The following is a 21,967-nucleotide window of genomic DNA, read 5'->3' as shown; positions in this document are numbered from 1 at the left end:
TTCATTCCACCACAAAAATGCATTCGATGTGATTCGATGATGAATATTTTCTACTGTCAAATCATCTATTATGTTCAAAAGCTAGTTATGCTAGTTGTTGTCGAAGCTTGGGTTAAAAGAGCTTCTGAGAGTTTATTTTCTCTGCATATGAATCGTTATTAAAACAGTGAACATAACAGCAGGGAATCGTTATTGATGGAGTGAATGTACATCTAATTAGTCCTGTACGCTTATAAAATAAATATTCCGATTTACTTTCATGTTTGTTAGGTTGAGTCATCTGCCACGCACGTGTGTGAGAGTGTGTCAAAAATATAAATTATAATCCTATCACCTATTAATAAAAAAAATAAATTATTCCACCAAAATTTCAACCCATGTCATTATGTTTTATTCTTCTTTTTTAATATTTATTTAATCGATTTAGAACCAATTTTAATTTTTAGGAATTAGGCCCTGATTTTGGTTCGTCTTTAACCCTCGCACATTTCGATTTCGATTCTAATTCCAAACCGATTTAGTTTCGGTTAACCATAACAACGAAAACACGAGCCCATCTAACCCACAAGATTGTCGGGTTTCAGAAAAGACGAGCAATGGCGGCCCATCAAAGCCGTAATCAATAGAGAACCTTCTTACAGCCCATCAAAACTGTGGGTACGGCTACATATGCAACCGAATGCTGACTACCCAATTTCACATCACGATATTTTATCCATCTCATCTTTCAAGAATTCCATTCATGGCAAAAATGGTGGGAGCCGTCACTTCCTACTCCCACTTCCCCCTCTCTTCCTCCGTCTGTGCCCTGTCCGCCCCCAGGAAATCCTCTTCTACCTTCTTCCCCCCTCTCGCCTCGATTCCCAACGCCCGGATCTCGCATCGCGCAGCAGGTCTCTTTTGTTTCTGATTTGCTTACTTTATGAATCTTCTTGAACCCAACGAGCGAATTCATGCTGCAGGGCCTCCTGGTTCAAGAAAGAAGACCAGTGATAATCTAATTGCGGAGATTTCCCCCCATAGAGCCGGTATGGGTCTAGAAAGGAAGCAGAGATTGCTTTCATTTCTCTCGTTTGGATTTTTTTTTTCTCCTTTCAGAATGCGTGATTGTTCGACTGTTGTTTCTTGGTGAGGAATAGCATCTGCAGTGAGATTGTTAAGGATCGAGCATGGTGGTGCGTTCGCAGACCTGTTGAACGAGAAAGGGAGGAATTCGGCGGAGAATGAGATGGGTTACGTCGAGAGGACGCTTGGGTTCCGTACGCGGGATTTGGATGATAGAGATATGAGATTGGTAGCGTAGAGCTGCATCTTGTTTTCTTCTCATTCCCTTCGGTCTTGTGTGGTAGACACGTTCATGGTTACTCGTAATCGTGGTGGTGTCTTTAATTGCGTCTAAAAATATGGATGATCTGATAAAAAAGAACTCGGTAAAGAAAATTATTATTATCTTTTTACTACTTGAATATTGGTGCCCCATTTATATATCTTTTTTTATTTTTAATGAAATTCGCCTTATTTTCTTTTTCTTTTTTATCTCTATTTAGGGAAGATGGACATCACCAAATCTGAACTTTATTTCACTACGTAAATGAAATAAATCAAATTAACTCATCCCACGTGAATCTTGTGTTCTTTGATGAACTTATGTAATGTACATTCTGTTATAGGTGACTGAAATCGTTGGAGGAACTGTCCGTTGGAGACGCTATCTTGATCATCTCATCATGTCTCTCTGCAGTGAGGAGAAGATGTTTAGAGACATGGAACCACTTCTGTTGCAAGTATAATTCTTTTATATGCTTGGAGCATTGAGACTATCAGCGCATTTTAAAATATCTAACAAAGTGTGGCATCTAGGTCTCTGAGATTTTATTTTGAGGCTATGTTATATGAGATGCTTATTACAGAAGTTTGTTTTGATTCATATGTTTTATTTGACATATCATAATATTTGATAATATTTACATTACCTCTAAAATTTCAGTTGTCGTTAACTTGTTATTCCATGATATATATATAGCAGCATTCTTTTCAATGTTTAGGTACTTCGTATTGGGTTTTATGAGATCATCAAGTTAGGCATGCCCCCATATGCTGTTGTTGACGAGGTATATTTCTTTCTCTCTACTTTGAAATTAGTTTATGTACAAGTATAAATAGGTCCCGAATTGTTGTTACGTTAAGTATCATGAAAGAGGCAAGGCAAAACTTTTTCTTTCAGTTTGATGCTATGTATTATGAAACTTCATGATTCTATTCAATTTGCATTGCTTTTTAAATATTTATTCCTCTTATCCATGACTTGTTATTTGATCCATGGTCCCTGTGCCACCTATGCAATGTAGATGGTTGTCAAGTTTACCAAATTTGCATAATTTTCAATATTTAGAATGTTTGACCTACTAAAAGCTTCTTGGATTAAACATATGGATCTTGTGTTATAAGTTTTTATTTCAGGATTATGAGTTATGTTCTCAGGGCTTGGTTCTTTTCTTTCTGTATCAGTAAATTCTGTTTAGACACCTTCTTTGTTGGGTAATTAATCGAAGGAAACTTTCATGCATCGAGTTTATGATGTTCATAAAATCCAGAATTTCTTGGTGTTCTAGAGATAAGTTAATACACTGTTCCAATAGCAGAGGTAAGCAGCACTTGGAAGGGATGTTTGAGTGGTGCCTGAAATTGCAGAGTTTTAGTGTGTAGGTAGAAGGCTGGTGACCCTGAAATTAGAACTCGTCTTCTTTTTAAGGTTTATCATATTTTCATGATGCTAGTTGACTAATTAGCTAGCCTGTGATCTTTGAGACACTCAAGATGCACAAGATAGGATTAATATTTCTTTTCACGTGAATGAAAGAAAGATGCTTATCCGGGATACTTCTAGGAAATAAGAGTGGGATAAGAAGCCTCTGTGTGGCTTTTGGAACATTTTATTTGGCAAACTCCTGTTGATCACAGCTGCTGCAGTGGTGTACTTAGCTGGAAAGTGAAAGTAGTTATTATACTTGTTCATTCTTGCATTGCATGTAAATATCGGATTGAGTTTTGACAACTGCCTTGCAGCTGAAGCACGTCACATTCATGTTGATTAGCTGTTTCTGATGTTATATGGTCATAAAAAAGAATACATGTTAATAATTAGAGAATTTTCTTCATTTTTCTTATTTTAATGTGTTTCTTTTTGTTCTTGAAGAGCTTAAAGTCATATTATCTTGAAGTGTATGGCCAAGAGTGTAAGAGTTTCAAGAAAAAAAAGCCTCATACATTTATAAGCCCTTCAGAATTTAGATGATAATGATTTACTATCTGATGTCCATTTATTCTAATGATATACATTCTGCTTTGGTTATTCTTTATACTAGATTTTTTGAAACGGCAATACAAAAACTTATTGTAACTTTCTTTTAAAATTTTAGAATGTAAAACTTGCAAAAAGGGCTCTAAGGCCTGGAGCAGGAAATTTGGTGAATGGGATTTTGCGGAAGCTGGTTTCGCTGAAGGTCTGAGATCATATAGTCATTGGGTTTGTTTGACAAAACATTTGTTGGTCAACTTGTTTTTGTTTTACCTTGGTGTCCTTTCTGTTGCAGGAAACAGATTCACTTCCCCTCCCAAAGGTAGCTGGTGATGATCGTGCACAAGCTCGTGCTCTGGCCATTATACATTCCCACCCTGTGGTGAGCTTTTTCCCGTGTTAATAGTCACGTCGGTAGCAATGTGTATGAATTCTTTGCAAGTTGAGGCCCATTTAATTTATATAGAAAGGTGCAAGCAAAACTGTTTTTTGCTGTATAGTGGATGGTGAGGAGATGGATGAAATTTTGGGGGATCGAAGAATCTGTGAGATTAATGAATTGGAACAATAGTGATCCATGCTTTGGCCTAAGGTTTGCATATCATCTTGTTAATTCATCTTAGCTTATTACATTTTTTTCATTTTTGTATAACTGATGTGAAGCCACTTCCTGTTAGGGTTAACACTGCAAAAGGTTATACAAGAAATGATCTTGTTAATCGGCTGAAATCTTTGAAGGTGATTTGCTTGGCTTTTCTGTTTTAGCACATATTTATCTTAAGCTATTCTCTAGTGTGAATGCCTTGTCGCATCTAAGGGGTGTGTTTTCTAAGAATCAAGATCACTTTTGATTGTATAATTTTTCCACCAGACTAAAAGGTTTGTAGAGCTTATAGCATAATTCTTTCTTGTGTTCTACCTGCAAGATATGCCACAATGGAATATTTTCTTGGTTGAGAGCTGGGCTGGAATTATTGCTGTCTACTCTAAAATTTCATGTGCAAATTAGATCACCATCGCGATATGGATATAGGGGTCAATTGAGCTTGGTCCAGCTAGGATGTCTGATTTCTGGATTGAACCCAACTTTTTGGCTTCTCAAATACTTGTCCTGAAGTTGGACTGAAATAGAAGAAAGCTAAAAGTGACTGAGATAAATTTCATTCATCTGATTTTAAGTTGGTTTCAGGTATTCTTTTAAGACAGAGCTTACCCTAGAAGGAGATGGTGGATGTGCTTATGTCTAGGTTTGTGCTAAAGACCACAGGGTACTTTGGTCCTGGCCAACTTATTCCACCGGTACGCTTCATCTCTGTTGTTGTACCATTGCCACCTGCCATTGATTTTTCAGGTTTAAGATATCAGTATCACTATAAAAAAAACGTACCAATAAATACCAAGCCATATGGCCCTATGCGAGTTCTTGTTTGAACAGTTAAAAACCAATTAGTATGTACTGGTTATACTGGTATTTGAAACTTTGATCACTTCGCTTGAAGAGATCTGGGAGAAAAGAGAATGATGGTTGACCTCACAATTTATCCTAAAATGTCAGCTCAAATATATTCTTAAATAATTGATTTTAGCAGAAACACTGAAATGCTATTAAAAAACTAAAACTAACTGAAATTTGCTCAACTTTTTTCAGTGACAAAACACCAACTAGGTACTGATATTATTCAAGAGATTTTGAAAAGAAAATAGGAGGAAACTGAAAATAGTAGAAGAGAGGCTCACTGCCTTTGTTGAAGGTTTGTCATACCTCGGCATACCGCCCAATACAGGTGGTATGTACCGGCCCGATAAGGGACTGGTATGAGTGATATATATCGGTTTGTTGGTACATCCCACTGTACCATGTATTGATACATTGGTATAGTTCGGTACGTACCGATGGTCGATCGGTATACTGGTATAGATCGGTAAGACGAACCATGCTTTGTTCTATTTCTTTTTTAAAAGCTCATGTTGACCAAGCCCCCTCCTTAAGTGGAAAAAAGGCTTACTGTTCAGAGTTGCTATTCACGATACTTAACCACGTGGGGTACTGATAGTATTGGACCTATTATTGGTTCATATTAACCAGGGTTGATGATAAACATGGACTTGTAGACTAGTAAGCTACTACCCTTCTTAATTCACATTAGCTGGCTTTGTCCTATCTTTGTTTAACTGAACCCAAATTATAGGTTAATTTTTAGTCGAATAAAACCTAGTTTTAGCATCCTATTGTGTGTCGCCATACTTAATTGGATTCCTGATGCAGAAGCAATGGAATGAGCTCAAGATTTCTTTCCACCCCAACCTTGTTTGATGCATAACAAATGATTCTTTGTCAGGGCTCTATCAGAAAATTATTGAAATGCTTTACTTTTGAAGAATAACTGTTTTCTTGATTGTGTGGATATCTTAGTCAATGATCTTCAAAACCTGCTCTTTTTTTTTTTTCTTTTGTAGGCCGTTAAGATAAATTATTATCTCTGTAGGCTTAGTCTCTCAAAAATTAAGTGGGAGGTCATAATCTTAACCTGGTGAATCTCCATTGTTTTCCTATTGAACTTTTATACAAAAAAATAGCTTGTAAGAAGGAAAACCCTTTTGGTAAATCACTTAATGCAAGAAAATTGTATGCCTCTAGCATGACTGAATACTAAGTTTTCATAGAATATGAATTTTGACTTTGTATTTAACTTAATCATTGTTGAGCTCAGGTTCCTCATGAGCTTTCTACGTTTTTGGAGGATTTTGTTCGTCTCCAAACTGGAATGCAGGTATCATGGTTTGCCTTACCGGTCCATACCGGTAAATGATAACTATATTGGTCATCATGCTGATATGTTTATTATTTAGTAATGTGTTTTTTTTCCTACCATACAACTGTTACCAAAATGATTTTACATGAAATGTTTCTCCTATGTCAACATGTACTAGTTGCATGATGTAATGCGAGAGATGTTCTTCATATGGCATGTATCAATTATGGTATAGGATGATTTCATGTGATATACATCCTGAAAAATTTGATCTTTACTCATGTTATAGAAGATTTGATTTTGTTGTATAGGGTTATATTGGGGAGGCATTGGGGCTTCGGCCATGGATTTGAAATCTGCCTCTTGTTTGGTGAATTTGGTTGATTTAATAAAATGAGGTGAAGTGTATGATTAGTTTCAAGTGGATGTCTTTGAATTTGTGTTGATGAGGCTAATATAGTTATCTTTCCTCTAGTTTGCATCATAATATATTCGAGTTGAGAGAGGGGAATGCAGATATGCCATGTTGATCTAGGTGTATATAGTTATCGATTTGCTAATAATATGATACTATTAATCAAGGTTTGCAATATCGCCCAGTCACAGACTTTGGATTTGTCTAAGTCGTGCGGCTCACTTATGTGTTCGTTTGTAAAGGATCTGCCTCCCCATAACCTCTTAGGGTCCCATAAAGACCTGTAAAAGAGAAGATGGGTTAGAAGAAGCATTTAACTCAGAATCCTATAAGTAGACATTTCAGTAAACACTTGATAGGCAATGCAAAATACAAAGATAGACATCGTAAGCTTTAAACTAAACGGTTGCCCAATAAAGGGTCCAAGGTGGTCCACCGCGGTTAAAAATTCCTAAAAGTGCCCACATGACACTGTTGTTGAACAAGGCAGTGAACTAGCCTTAAACAATACCTCAATGGCCCATCCAGTCTTGCGTCACCCGAGTAGCTTTACGGTGTTGAGATGGTTGACATTTTACATTGCTATTGCACACCCATAAATCATCGAAAATGGTTGTCTACTTCGTTTCTTGGTTAAGCACTCTCCTATCGACCCGAAGTCCCTCACTTTCGGCTATCTTGATGAGAAGGCCATCGATAGTGGTTTTACGAAGTTTTTTAGCCTCTACCCTTCTATCTTGCCTTGACACTTGGAGTCTGTCACCGTATTCTCCACCTCGGCTTGTTTCATGACCATGAAGGGATCGATGACTCCATGGAAGTCCTGCCTCTGCAGTATCATAGTTCTTTATAGCCCACGATGCTACAATCTATCACCTTACATCTGCCTCCCTTTTCTTCGTGATTGATAGATCCACCTCGGTGGCATTGTGGCACTCTTTCGAATCCATCCCCATTTTGATCAATCTTTGGTTTTGGATAGCTAAGTCCTTCTGGACTGGTCATCGCTTCGTCGCCTCTTTCGACCATCTGCTTTAACACCTTTGTGTTCTTTAAGCAGTTCACCTTGGTTGATAGGAAGGCATACTGCAACTCCTATATATGGTCTCCGCTATCATGTTGTAGGGCTTGCATTTATTGTACGCTCCTTAACGTCCTTGGTAATAACGTTCACTTGTTCGGCATTATCCTCTAACTTGTCAGGCTCCCTCATGAGAATATGAGTTCTAGAGCAGTCTGACTCTACAATAACTCCGATCATATTTCTGTATAATCAAGTCCCTCATGGGACTCATTGGTACTTGTATTCGGAAGTCCCCTTTGGTAATACACAACCCCGATATGCTGATGACCAAGGCTTATATCCGATGCAAGATTTGGTGCATGCACTAAAGACCTGTCTCTGCGGTACTATGATATTCACTCCTTGAATCTATAATCGTTCTTGCCATTATATTGCTCATCGAAGCAAAGCTCCCAATAGCTCCAATTATCCTTTTGGATAATCAAGTTCCTCATGGGACTTCTCCCATATGTGTCATATTGCCTTGAACTGTTCCACTGCTATCCGTTGCACCATATTACCTTATATTGGCATCTCCAATGCATTTTGATAGATGTGATGAACTCAAATTGCGATCTTTGCATCTGTGGCCTTTGTCGACGCATCACAAGGTCTCTATCACTCTTGATTGTGTTTCCTCCTTTGGGAATCGACCTTCGTCCACTCGCTCTTGGGTCACACATGGACAAAGCATAGCTCTATGACAGCTCATCACCCAGCAACTCTCGAGGTCCATTGACTTCACTAATAGTTTAGTGCACCATTTGTTGGATCCTTGGCCTCTGCCTCTAGCACAATCTCTGTTATGTACAACTTCCTTTGCAGCAACTCAAATGACAACACAGTGGCATATTCTTCAATAGTACTTGCCTCCGCGTCCTCTTACCTCATCATAAAGTATTTTGACTCCAACTTCGCCTCTACAAGTTGACTCGCTTTAGTCTCTCTATTAATTGCTTTATCGAGATAAGGTGCGTATGCCTCGAAGCTTCCTTTGACCTTAGCATCATGCAAGATGAGTCTGCTCCATCAAAATGAGAAACGCAAGAAACGATATGGTTTAGCTCTTCCTTTCCAAAAGTTCACGTCCTTAACCTCCCTTGATCTTTGTCCAAGGAAAGCTTCACGCCTTTGCTCTATATTCTATCTTCTAAATCGACTCTCTTCATGTGGCTTGGGTATTTCACTAAGTTCCACTAAAGTTACTTTGCTCCTCGGTTTGCATTGAGATGATGTGACCCTCATGCCCACTTTTTTATAGGTCAATCCTCCGTTAAGCTCGATCTCCATATAAGCTTTAAGTGTGCCTTCGTTTTGGTGTTGCTTTAGGTCGCTGCCCCACTTGATCTTGTAATGTGTTCACCAACACATAACCTCGTGCAAGATCTTGCGACGACTTCTCGTTGCTTGCTTAATTCATTGAGCTTTATGGAGCTTTCGTCTTTGAGGTATCTTTCTCAACATGTGCGGTCCTTTGCATATGAATCTCCCTTTAAAGAATCCAAACTTATCCTTCCTAGATATATGTCTTGTTTGAGCAGTTTCTTTTCGCATCCTTCCCTTTGAAAGTTTCGGAGACCACCATCTCCTTGGACTCCGCATTGCTTAATAAGCTATACGTTGTTCTGCCACCACGATTGCGTTTATTAGATTGCAACTCTTCATTAATGCAGCCCTCGCTACGCCCTATAAGGCCCAGCAATATGTTGAACCTACTGTATAATTCAGCCTCTTACGGACATATCTTTCCCATATCGAAGACAAAGTTTTCATGCTCCATGGTGTTGAATTTTGAGCACCTTAGGATGGTCACGAACAGTCCGTTGTCCGCATATAAGCCCTTGCATGAGTACTGAATTATTTGAGTTAGCAATTCTCCTCGCCTTTACGAGCTTTACACAAATTATTTCTATCACCGAGCAACCCATCTCTCCTTGTACGGTCGTATCTGTTGCCAAGCACCCCTGCTTGCCTTTAGCACTGTTAAGTTCAGTTGCCAATGTCGAGTCGCAGCTTGAACTCAGCCATCCCAACCTTTATGCACTACGTGTTTTTCTCAGCTCGCTTGTTCTTGTGATGCCTCTCACATAAAAGGTGGCAATTCATCTAAATGCTAATCTCGAATGTCTGTTTATCTGAGCAACTCCTTTTCTTACATCTCTATGCTTGTGTCCCTTAAATGATCGTGTGTGATAATTGCCCTCAACTCAGCCCCGCTAGGTCCCCCATGCTTGCATGCCAAGTATTTCTAAATGTGCTTGCCTACTCTGATACTATCTGTCACAAACTTAGCTGGATTTGTCTCCCCATAATCTTTTAGGGTCCCTAAAGAGTATTTCTTAATTAGGATTTGCAAAAGAGAATACGAGTTAGAAAAAACTTGATAACTCGAGATCTCACAAGTAGACATTTCATCAAACACTTGATAGATAATGCAAAATGCAAACATAGACTTCCCAAGCTTTGAACGGTCGTGCAGAAAGGGTCCAAGGCGGTCCATCGTAGCCAAAAGTTCTCATAAGTGCCTGTTGAATCTCGGATTTTGATGATGAAACCAATTGATAAGTGTTTATGATTTGATCTGCGTTTTTAGTGACGTAGGATGCTTCGTTCAGGATGAGACAATTAAAGCAGGAAGAATCATGTTGGGCCGGAGGAACATGTCAAAAGATTGGACGTCGAACCGGAGGATCGGTCGACGTATTGACAGAAGGCTTTGGGCCATTGATTCGGGCATCGGGCCAACAAGAGCGGATATTGCGCCAAGGATATCGGAGTTGCGGAGTCAACTGGTCGATTGGGCAATAAGCTGCAAGAGAGGATGATGCGCCGAAGAATCGGACGAAGCGTCGAGGGACCAATGACATACCGGACAACATGATTCATGCTTAGTATTAATTGTCTAGATCGAAGTGTGTTTTTACATGTGTGGGATTAACTACGATAGCAAGGCATAAAGCAAAATGAAGTCCCGGAGTCAAGGACGCGATTTCGTTGGGAGTTCGAGAGTTCGTCGGAAGTCCGGACGTTTGTCGGAAGTTCTGTCGGAATTGGCCAAGAAGCCTCGGAGCTTGCCAGAGAAGCTCGTCGAAATTTACCAAGAAGATTGTCGTGAAGTCCAGGAGCTTGCCGAGAGTCCGCTGGAACATTGCCGAGAGATCGTCGGAAGTTCGTCAGAAGATCGCCGGAAGAAACCAAGACTTACGGAGTTGTTTAGCTTAAATATATCTTAGATTTCGTAGTTAGCACGTAATTGAGTTTGGAATTTGGCCAACCCAATTATGGGCCAGTTGGGCCAATGTAAGGACTGTGTTGGGCCCAATAAGAGGCCTAAACAGTGACCCAAGAGGTGACACCGTCGTGACACAGTCTCTGAGATTGTGATAGGCGGTGGTACAGCCAGTCTGGGCGGTGGTACCGCCCAGTGCAGTGTCAGACTGACACTAGCGGTGGTACCGTCGAGCACAGGCGGTGGTACCGCCCGAACTCGGGATGAGATGTTTTTAGGCTCCAAATTTGAATCAACTTGAGGCCTATAAATACCTCTCTCATCCTTGGGTAAGATACACAAGACTTGAGTGTAAAAATAGAAAGAAACGCTACTGCAATCTTGTGTGAACTCCTCTCAAAAGTTCTAAGTGTTAAAATAGTTTGAGAGAGGAGTAAGTGGGGGTGTAAGGGTTATCTCCTAAACTCGGTAAAAGGAGAATCGAGTTGTAAAAGGTGGTTGGTCTTCGCCTATTGAAGGAAGACCGATAGTGGATGGCGGTGGCCTCTACGGAAGAGGAATTGGCGGAGTGGATGTAGGTCACGACGACCAAACCACTATAAAAATATGGTTTGCGTTTCCTTTGAGTACTTTACTCTTATAGCAAACTGCCTCTCCTCTTTACTGTGCTTTTACTATGCCTACACTTGCATACGCTTTCAAGTTTTCGAAATCGGTTTTCAACATACGAAAGAATTTTCAGAACCGACGTTTTTACCGCTGCACTGATTCACCCCCCCCTCTTAGTGCCGACTCGTTCCTAACAGTTCCTAACAGTGCCCACATGATACTATTGTAAAACAAGGAAGCAAACTAGCCTTAGATAGTACCCCAAAGGCCCTTCTAGTCTTATGTCACCCGGGTAGCTCTATGATGCTGAGATGGCTAACATTTTGCACTACTCTGCACACTCAAAAATCACGCAAAATGGTTGCTTGGATGGCTTGTTTTTGGGCAGCTTTATCTTTGCACAACGACCTTACACAACCTATGTATATAGACCTTAAATTACCACAAATGTCAACAAAAATGGGGTGCCAAGCCCTCTTCATACTGTTCAAAACATGAACAAAACTGAAAAACATGGACACTCAGAAACATTGCATTGAACACCTTGTTTATGAACTTGTTTGTGATAGCCCGGTACAAAGTTTTTTGGTTTCACTCTTTTCAAATTCTTGACAGACCAATACTTATGGAACCTATACTGTTCCTATTAAATATACCAGTTTTGGTTGATGCATCTTTAGCCCCTTGTTTTTAGTAGTTTTCTAATATGTCAATGGCACTTAACTAATTAGTTAAGCCTATTGTTCTATTGCAACTATTTTCTCATTTGCTATGAAAAGAATACAGTCAAATATTGTGATTTATCATAAACTCACCTGGTGCATGCACTTTAGGAGGTTTGAATTTCACACTTTTTTTGTTGTTAAAGAGAGATAGAAGGAAATGTAAGAAAAAGTTGTTAGAAAAAAGGAAAAATTGTCATTTCATGGCTTTTAGTTTGATTAGTGATGTTGTCTGCAACAGAACAGTGGCACGGAAAAAAACTCTTTGTATCCAACCCCCAAATCATTCTTAATGGAATCCAACACTGGAAGGATTTTTTTTCAGAAATTATAATAATAAATGTTAATTTGGATCTTGACTTTCAGTAGGTATGAAACCATCAAGAAATTTCCTAAACCTATTAGGATATTTGTTGAAGCAGTCCCACTTTATACTACAATATTTGGGACACCAACACAACCTAAAGATTATTCGGAAAAAGTCGTATCTGCTTCAAACTCAAAACCTCTAATAAATTAGAACAAGTTTGGGTTATGCTTGTTGTCTTAGTTACTTTGGAATAGCCTTTTTTAAATATATTACTGTTTCTAAATTCTTCTTCTTCTTTTTACTTCTATTAGACTGTTATACAAGCTGGCCTATTAAAAGAAGGTATATGTTCAGTTCAGGATGAGAGTGCAGGTTAGTGAATGTCATCATGTCAGTCTATTTTTGTGAAAATTGTAAACTATGCTTCTGATATTGTCAATAAAATTTTCTTTTTAGTGCACAACACAACCATTACTACGGGTATCTACAACAGAATTCTCAATCCCTGTCTTTGATGAGTTTTCAGTTCTTTACATTTTCTTGGCATACCAAGACAAGCTCTTAGGTTGGTTTTTCACCATGGATAATTATTCAATCATTTGCTTGCTACTAAGACCTTCAGTTCCAGGTTTTCTAGGTTGACATCAAGACAACAAAAATAAATACTTGTCCAGCACATCCATTTTCATGCTCATATCAAGTATGAGCATGATCCCCTCATGGATGTATGCAATACCATGCTTTTAGAAACCCAGTGAAACTGTCATTTCAAGTATTAATAACTCTTGGTCCTTAAATGCAAGGTCAAAACAGACCTAGTTGGTATGTTTAATTCCATACGCAAATTTAAGTTGTGTATCCTTCTTCATGCCCCCTAGAACATATTGTCGTTTGTTTATTATTCTGAATTTTCAAATTTTATCTTTAGATCCACGAATTATCTCAAAGCATTTGATAGGAGTTCGCTATATGATCCATCACTTATTATCTGTTACAAAGGCTGTTAGCCAATTTTTATTCTTTCAATTTGAGTTCCTAAATATGTTTATGAATCTAGTAGATGTGGAGTACTAAAAATGATAACCGCTACACAGCTTATCAGAATATCTTTCAGATCTAATCTGATCTGTTTTTGGGCCTCCATATGGAACCTATTTAGAGCCTTACACAAATTAATCAACATTTTATTACAGGTCTAGTTGTGTCTGTTGTGAACCCACAACCCGGAGACACCATTGTTGATTGTTGTGCTGCCCCTGGTGGAAAGACTCTTTTTATGGCTTCACGTTTAAAAAGCCAAGGTGATCTAATCTAAAATCAAAACTTTTGTTCCTGGTTTAGTTGTTTCTTCATATATCTGTGCAGTTCTCTATTTCCATTTGACATGATAAACATGTCCGAAGAAGTTCTAGTGGTATCAAGTGGTCATCCAGTTCTATCTTCAATATTTTGCCTACTTTTGGCACTGTGAAGCATTTGATAGCACATTTTTTAAATTGGCTTATTTGAAATGATGATCCAACTATAGTCTTTTCTAAATTGTTATTATGCAATAGAGCAAATGTTGATGCTAGTAGGAGCAAGTTATGAACTAGCTCCATTTAAATTGTTCTTTAGAGTAGATAGATTTTGATAAGTTTGATAGCCTATCTGAATTGGAAAAAAAATCAAAGTGATACATCTGATGCACATAATAATCTGACAGTAATGATCTATTTAACAATTTTTTTACCATGCTTTCCTTTGTATAATCTTTAGTTTCTTTACCTGTGGCAGATAATTGTGGCTCACAATCAAATCTACTCTCCTACTTGCCTTTATAGATTTTGATTTCATTTTCTCCTGTCATTTTGTAAAGATTTAGCTTGAAATTAAGTTTGATTTTTTTTTTAGGTATGGTATTGGCAATTGATGTAAATAAAGGCCGCTTAAGAATTCTCAAAGAAGCATCCAGGTCACATAATGTCAATGATGTGGTCACTACCACCAATGCTGACCTTCGTTTATATGCTGTGAGTATATGGTCCAAATTTAATGACTTAAGTTGGATGTGAGTTTTCTTTAGTAAGTACCAATTACGTATTCAAGTATCACCAGTCTTTATAGGTTATGCATTTCTTTTGTTTTATCTGCTTCATTTGAATGCTTTGGTTGGAAGGTTGTTTCTTGGGTTAGCCACTAAATATCACACCCAGAAATATTTTGAATATTTAGAATTTCAAACATCTAAAGTTTGATTGCATTCCTATTACAAGCATTATATAAAATAATTTAAGCCCAATTTTTTCCATGCCTAAGAAATCCACATATAATTATCCAATCACAAACATCAAATATCCCATTGTAATTAAGATGTATATCTGCAATCTAATCTCTATCTAGATCTTATACAATACACAAGAAAATGACAGGACAAATCAGTCCTAGGCTCTTCATAGCTGTCTAATGTCCTAATGCACTTTCCTGATGTGACTTATAATAAAACATAAGCATAAAAATGCAAAGAAGAGACCATCAAAGCAAACGAGGTAGTGCCTAGTAACTGGAGCAACATGGATGTGGTAGGCTCTCAAATGATGCAAAAATAAAGATGAAACTGGCCACTGTAAGTTTGGTACCATTCAATATTCATTATAATGCTAACAGTACCAGACAGTATATGTTGGTACTTATATATCTTTTCAAAGGTAAGCATTATACCTGTCCAATCAAGAAATAATGCTGGTACTTGATCGAGATTTAAAATCATGTATATAAGTAACGACAATGATTTTATTGAGTTATGTGATTGCTAAAATGATGGATACATGATTACCCCGAATTATCTCCCTCACACACACACACACACACACCTACCTGAGTATAGCTACAACTCAGGACACTTCATTATATTCTGATGGTCATATATTTGCCACCTCTAGGAAGACATTCTAATGGAGAATCATCTAGCTTTATGAAGGATTCCAGGAAACTTTATTGTAGGCAAAGAAATCAACAAAAAGTTATCAATTAATTGGCCTAGAAACTTAGGAGTTGTATGAAAAATTAAAGTCTCTCGGTCTTTCTAGATGTTAACCTTCGGACTTTAATTTTGTATTAAGTGCACTCTTGTATTAAGTACACTCTTTACTATTTAGGTATCCTAGAAGTCAGATCTTGGGATTCTACAAGGCATACAAGTTCCCTAAGAGATTATTCTTGGGAATTATTATCTTTATTGATTATGCCTAGGCTCCTAAACCCCTATAAATAGTGGAGCTTATTAATATGGATGAATCACTTCAGATTTAAATTAGAAAGAGACTTGCAGCTTCTCTTTTCTAGTCTCTTACTCTTCTCTAGTCTCACACTTCTCTTTCTTTCTCTTCCCTAATCTTTTTCCCTATTTCTCTACTCTGTTCAACAACACATTCCATATATTCTCTCCCAACTATGGATGGAGGTTGGGTCCTTACCTACCATAATGGGTGCACATCTCTTCTAATTCTATGAGACCATTTGAACTGTCATGTTTGTTGGTTCATAAATTCTAAAAAATTTCATTCTATCATTGTTGTGCTGCCTACCATGAGACAGGAAAATATTCTTGTAGCATCGAGGATAAAATAATACATTATAAGTCCTCGCAACTCGCAAGTCACAACAAAGAAACAATTTTTGTTGATAAACTTACCATGGCACATTGAATAGTGTCCAGAATGTGCTTGAACAAATGAAATAAAGCAGTACAATATGCCTCTTATGTTTTCACTCTCACCTGCACTCTCTCTCCCTCCCAGCTCCTTCCTCTTCTCCTTCACACTACGACTGTTCTTTTCTTTCTTTTGTGCCTCTATCTCTCTTTTTCCGTTGTCTGTCCAACCTCTGGCCCACATCAACCATAATTCTCAATCAATGCACTGGCCCGCATCCAGAATTGCCAAATAATTACATGCATTTGGAATTGCAAGATAAGGAATTGATCCCCACCGCTTTGGCAATGATCACAGTTAATGGGAAACAGCGCCTTGCGGGTGAGTCATCGTTCCACGACAACGATTGCAGTGACAATGGAAGCATCTACGAGGATTGAAGTGTCTTGCCTCGTTATATAGGTGTGCTATTGGGCTGAGCATGTTAGGTCTATAACCCACATGTGGGTTGGCCCAGTGGAGTTGGTCATCGATGATGGTCTAATGGGCCATACGATTAACAACAAATTTGTCTGTTCTAAAGTTTACTAAGTCCTTTTATATCAGTTAAACTGTAATTATATAAATTTGTATGTTGTAGTAAGTTGAAATATTAGAGTCAAATGACATTAATTCCTTATTTGCTGGTCTTAAAAACAATATTGTGATTACTTTATGTTCTTGTTTTAATCTAACTCTGATACATAGGTTGCATATTCTCATGATGCTTTATTTTCTTGCTTTAGTAATATTCTGAGAAACAACTTACGTGACCTGTTCTGCATATTTAAAATTTGATAAATTATATTTTCCTCCCTTTAGGAAAAACATAATTTGAAGTTTGACAAAGTCTTGTTGGATGCTCCCTGCTCTGGACTTGGTGTCCTATCCAAGGTACGTACCTTTTTGCTTAGGAGGCTCTTTTGGTTAGTTGACTGAAACAGATGCAAGGTAGATCAAGATACCTGAGACATATGTAAGGTGAAGTCCTTGATCATACAAAAAGTGTTGAACTAATTGTTAAGTAACTAGTTGGATGCAGTTCAGTGATTTACTTGCTAGGAGAAATGCATGGATCAATTGATATGTTGTCAATCAGATCTTGTCAACCACATGGCTTTCTGATTGTATATCAAAGTTGCTATCATTCTAAATAACATTTTTGTCTTTCATTGCACACCAAGATTGGTAGGAATAACCAGATTGTTTGGTTATAGCAATCTTTCTGGATTTTTTTAATCTATTCCCTTGCTCTTTTGGCCTTTTCTCTTTAAAAAGAGAGCAGATTTACGCTGGAATAGACGGTTAGAAGATTTGGAGCAATTGATGAATTTGCAGGATGAGCTCTTTAATGCAGCTTCCATGTGAGGATTCTTTGTTTTTATTTAACTTTATTCTGTCCTTGTCCTTATATCTTTTAAATAAATCTAATTTCAAAGGATTCTTTGTTTTTATTTAGCTTTATTCTGTCAATAGGTTGTCCAGGAGTATACATATCCGTAATCATAATCAGTTTGTCTCAGAAATATCCTAGTTAGGTACCTTGATCATAATATGGGCAGTTAAGTCGTCCTATTTTCCTTATAATAAACAGGTCCGGGGTCTATTGGAGGGAAATCCTACAATGGTTTTTACTGATAAAATTTACAGTGCATCTATTTTTTCACTTTACCCTTAACCTTTCTTTGGTAACATTGTGGTATCTTGTCAGATTATATTGTGAGTTTTACTTTCTATGAACCTATGCTCCAATTCATTGAATAGTATGTTATTGTTGCTATGCTTTGAGAACTAGAGAAATTTCTTGTGTATTTATCCTCATTTTAACATGAATAGGTTGGTAAAGCCTGGTGGTGTACTTGTGTATAGCACTTGCTCCATTGATCCCGCAGAAAATGAGGAGAGGGTTTCAGCATTTCTCCTCAGGCATCCAGTATGAACTCTTTAACCTCTTTTATTTTTCTTTATGTGCAAGGTCCAAGAGGTAAGACTTGTCATTTTCCTATTATGCTTTTACTTTGTACAAATTTTATAAGCTAACTTCATTTGTATGCATGGTTCGGCTTATCGGTTCGTACCATTGTATTTACTAGTTGTCAGTATAGTATGTATCGAGTTGTACTGAGCATACCGACACATGGTACATAGGGCATATTGATATACCGTTTGTTCCAGTCCCTTGTTGAATCAGTATGTATTGCCCATATCGAGCGGTACGTTATGGTAGAACAAACCTTGTTTATATGTATTCCCTTATTCAAGCCTAACCCTTGATTTTAGTGTATAAAACCATTAGTGTAGTAACATACAAAAGATATGAAGCTATTGCACTAAAGTATACATAACCATCATCATAATTTGAGCATTAAGCTTCCTGTAACTTGGACTCTTCCTTTTGCATGGATCTGATTTTATATTTGTTCTAACTTATGCTATACCATTTCTTATTTAAAGCCATATTGTTCCTTCACACAATACGTATAAGTTCAGGCGTGGAACTGTACTCAGTTCTTTGGGCATAAAATGCATAAATGACTGGTGCGCAAGTATGAAGGGTCATTCCCAATCATCAATAAGGTAGGCAATGTCTCTTATAAGTTGCAACTATCGGCATGGCTCACAATTCACAATGTACTCTATGCAAGCAACTTGAAGGCCTACCACTTAGACCCATAAGATTCTTCTAGAAATGTTTCAAAGCCTCTTATGAAAAGTGAGTTGAAGCCATTTTAGCTGATTGTAAGATGAAGCTACCCAATGAAGCAGAGCAGATCGAGTATTTGGTAAAGTAGCGGAAGCTTCCCAGAACAGAAGTCAGTTGGGAGCCCGAAGATGCCTTGTAACATGAAGAAGCAGTCATCAAAACCTACCAACAAGCATCGACGAGAGCGTCAACAGTTTAGGTGGGGAGAATGTCACAGACAGTCATCGCACACTTGCAACACCTTTATCAACGAATTGTTTGTCATTTTTGTTTGTTTGTATATTTTGTTTGGCGGTGTGTTTTGTCTTGTTTTTGTGTGTTTTTGCTTAAAAACTGTAAGCATGAACAGCTTGTAGAACTACAGAGTGACCGCTTACTAGAATGGGCAAAATTGCCCCAAGATGACCCAATTTTCGTGTGTCATGGCCTTTTTCTTTTACAGACTACGGTGCAAAACATTAACCATTTCAACACCATGGAACCACTTGAGTAGCACAGACTTGGATAGGGGTTTGGGGTAATGTTGGACGTTGATTGGATTCACAAGTTTGTACGTAAAGCCTATGAGACCTAAGCGAGGTTGCATCTAGACTGATCCTTTGCGAATGGATAATACAAGAGTATCTCACGACTTAAGCAATTCTAGCTAAGTCTATGACAGTTTGCTTTCACCTTCCTCCCCAGTATGCTCCTTGCTTTTCTCCTCTTTTTCTTTCTTCTTCTTCCTTCTCCATTGTTTTTCTTCTTCTTCCTCTTCTTCTTTTATCTTATTCCACTGGCTCCTCTTCTTCCTTCCTCTTCCTCCACCACCTCCCCTTCTTCCTTTATCTTCTTTCACTGCCTCGTCTTCTTCCTTCCTCTTCCTTTTTCTCCTTTCCTCGCTTCACTGTGTTCCTCTTTTCGAAACAATGGTACTTACTGCTCCGGCCAGTGATGGGTACAGATCCAATACATGATACAGGCATTCCTTGCCTTCATGTGACTTTGCTCCTGAATGTTCTAGTATGCTCACTGATATATGTTCACAAAAGTGTTATTGCAAGTTTATTGGAGCAGAATTTCTTGTTAAGTTCTAACTAAATTTACTTGATAGTTATCTGATGTTTAGATCAAATTATAGGTTTAATCCAAGTAATCAATACTAGACATGGCTTTACTTGGAACTGTAATTTTTAATTAAACCTTGTACAGTTTCCAGTTTGGTTTCAAATGATCATGGTGTGACTATTCACCTTTTGATTGATGTATGGTTATGCTAATGCCACACCGAGGATCAAAACCCATTTTAAAGAGTACACATCTGTTGCTGAACTTGGTTGTCTTCTCATCATTTATTTATTAGTGGCAATACCAACCACAAGTGTTTATTTTTGCATAAACCATGGTTTATGTATCTTTGCATACCTTGTTCGCAACCTAGATAACTATATTAACTTTTACATGAAATGATGTCCGCAACTGCAAACTGGACTGTGCTGCATAGTTACATGGATTATGTTGAACTTTATTTTTTGGTCTATTCACACTTCTTTAATTCTGTAATAATATATTGCAGGAATTTGTTGTACAACCAGTACATGGATTTGTCCCTCCAGATTGTATTACTGAGAAGGGTTATTACTTCTCAAACCCAGTCAAGCATCACATCGATGGATCCTTTGCTGCTCGGCTAGTCAAATCCTCAAGATCTACATGCCAGAAGCCTATTCCTTAATGAGTTTAGCTAGCACCATATATTGTTTTACCTCCACCGGGCATTTATATGTTTCTTTTAAGCAGGAGAGGTCCAGAGCTGTGTGGATATCTGACCTTGTGATGTGAGCTGGGCAAATTATTATATCGGAGACAAGAAAGTTCATTTAGGATGGCTCAGTAAATGAGATTCTTCTTCTTTTATCAGTCAGTTTTTCACTTTTATTTTCCTTTGTTTCGTTTCATGATATTGCATTTTTCATATTACGGGATCCAACAACTCTAGTGTCTTACAGTAAGTGTTGCCTCCTCTTTTTTCAGGTTAACTGAAGGAAAATCAAGGGAAGTACCTCAACAGGTGTCAATAGATAGCCTTTTTTTTAGCTCCCTCGACAGCAATATAGTAATTATCTGACTGTTGCTGATATATCGTGCAGCGGCTAGACTTTGTCTTGCAAGTTGCTCAGCTCGACTCATTTACAATTACACTATGTTTCTGTTCATGACACAACAAAGTAGGAACATATTGCAGTTGGAAATGACACCCCACAAAAATGGCAGTTCATCACCAAATCTGTAGTTATTTTTGCCTGGAAAAAGTTAGGACTAGTGAACTGCTGTGGAAGACATCAACTGCAGTCAAGAAACAACCAAGAGGTTTTGGGATGTTCAAAGGCATGTGTGATTGTGTCTTGCAGTTGTTGGACTCGAACGAGGATTAAGCTTATAGATTGGAATCAAGTTTTCATTTGGCAGCTCACTATTTTAGCCAGTTGCACTGTTTGCTGAATGCTCTTTAACATTTTTGGTCAAGCAATCACACAATTTCAATGGAAAAAATGACTTCTAAGTTATATAGGTTTGGTTTTTGCTTTGATTCATTTTTATTTTGTTTTAGGTCCAGAATGCGTTTGTTTTGCATATTATGAATCATTTATGGAGTAGTAAAATGCCAGTCACAGAATATATGAAGTTGTGTCTTTTATCTTGTGTTCATATTTATCATGGCTCCTGGTGAAAACAGTTCTATATGTAATCAAGGAAGTTGCTTGTCCTGAACTGAACTCAAATTTATCCATTATCTTCTAGCTAGGTGGCAATTTAGCAGAGATTGATCATGTTTACTCGTTTTTCAGTTTGGTCATTGAAGCCTAAATCGTGCCATAATTATGAGTCGTGTGTGCCCTTGTAGCAATAAACTTACATCTGACATTATCTTATGCATTTTAATTTATTGTAGTTATTTTTTAATTGTACAACTTGCATCAAATTTCAATATTTGATTTCAATTTAATGCATGATATAAGAAAAATGAAATTATGACAATATTATATGTATCCCTGTTTCATAATAATTAGCTTTTATATGCTAACATTTTCTCCATCATAAGGTAGTATTGAACTCCATGCTTATTTAGCTTCATACATTAATGGGTTGCTTATTCTAGCGTAGATGTGGAGTATACATATATACAGATTTTGGGATATTTTAAAATAAAAAT

General features: G+C 37.7%; 1 protein-coding gene across 2 annotated transcripts; it reads left to right on the top strand.

The window, feature by feature from the left end:
* Positions 1-691: 691 nt before the first annotated feature.
* Positions 692-21,320, top strand: LOC135619970 (uncharacterized). 2 transcript variants are annotated; one of them, XM_065122513.1, is made up of 19 exons: positions 692-893; positions 963-1,028; positions 1,140-1,294; positions 1,671-1,784; positions 2,046-2,111; positions 3,420-3,503; positions 3,594-3,680; positions 3,799-3,890; positions 3,976-4,036; positions 6,010-6,069; positions 12,711-12,771; positions 13,593-13,700; positions 14,293-14,411; positions 16,893-16,964; positions 17,349-17,434; positions 17,907-18,003; positions 20,330-20,673; positions 20,788-20,824; positions 20,904-21,320. In XM_065122513.1, the coding sequence occupies exons 1-17, from the start codon at positions 743-745 to the stop codon at positions 20,486-20,488; spliced, it is 1,638 nt and encodes a 545-aa protein (XP_064978585.1). In that variant the 5' UTR covers positions 692-742; the 3' UTR covers positions 20,489-20,673; positions 20,788-20,824; positions 20,904-21,320. The 2 variants fall into 2 exon arrangements, with proteins under 2 accessions (XP_064978585.1, XP_064978576.1); XM_065122504.1 differs by having other exon boundaries at positions 20,788-21,320.
* Positions 21,321-21,967: the final 647 nt, after the last annotated feature.

This window comes from Musa acuminata, chromosome BXJ1-3, assembly GCF_036884655.1.
Source record: "Musa acuminata AAA Group cultivar baxijiao chromosome BXJ1-3, Cavendish_Baxijiao_AAA, whole genome shotgun sequence".
Lineage (NCBI taxonomy): Eukaryota > Viridiplantae > Streptophyta > Magnoliopsida > Zingiberales > Musaceae > Musa > Musa acuminata.
The sequence above is the reverse complement of the archived record's forward strand: the minus strand, read 5'-3'. Positions and strand labels throughout refer to the sequence as shown.

What these genes read in the sequence shown, in the direction of transcription:
- LOC135619970 (XM_065122513.1), top strand. Translation starts at nt 743, where the DNA reads ATGGCAAAAATGGTGGGAGCCGTCACTTCCTACTCCCACTTCCCCCTC. An exon ending in TGGAACCACTTCTGTTGCAA is followed by an intron (nt 1,785 to 2,045) that starts GTATAATTCTTT and finishes TTCAATGTTTAG; the next exon opens with GTACTTCGTATTGGGTTTTA. An exon ending in CTGACCTTCGTTTATATGCT is followed by an intron (nt 14,412 to 16,892) that starts GTGAGTATATGG and finishes TCCTCCCTTTAG; the next exon opens with GAAAAACATAATTTGAAGTT.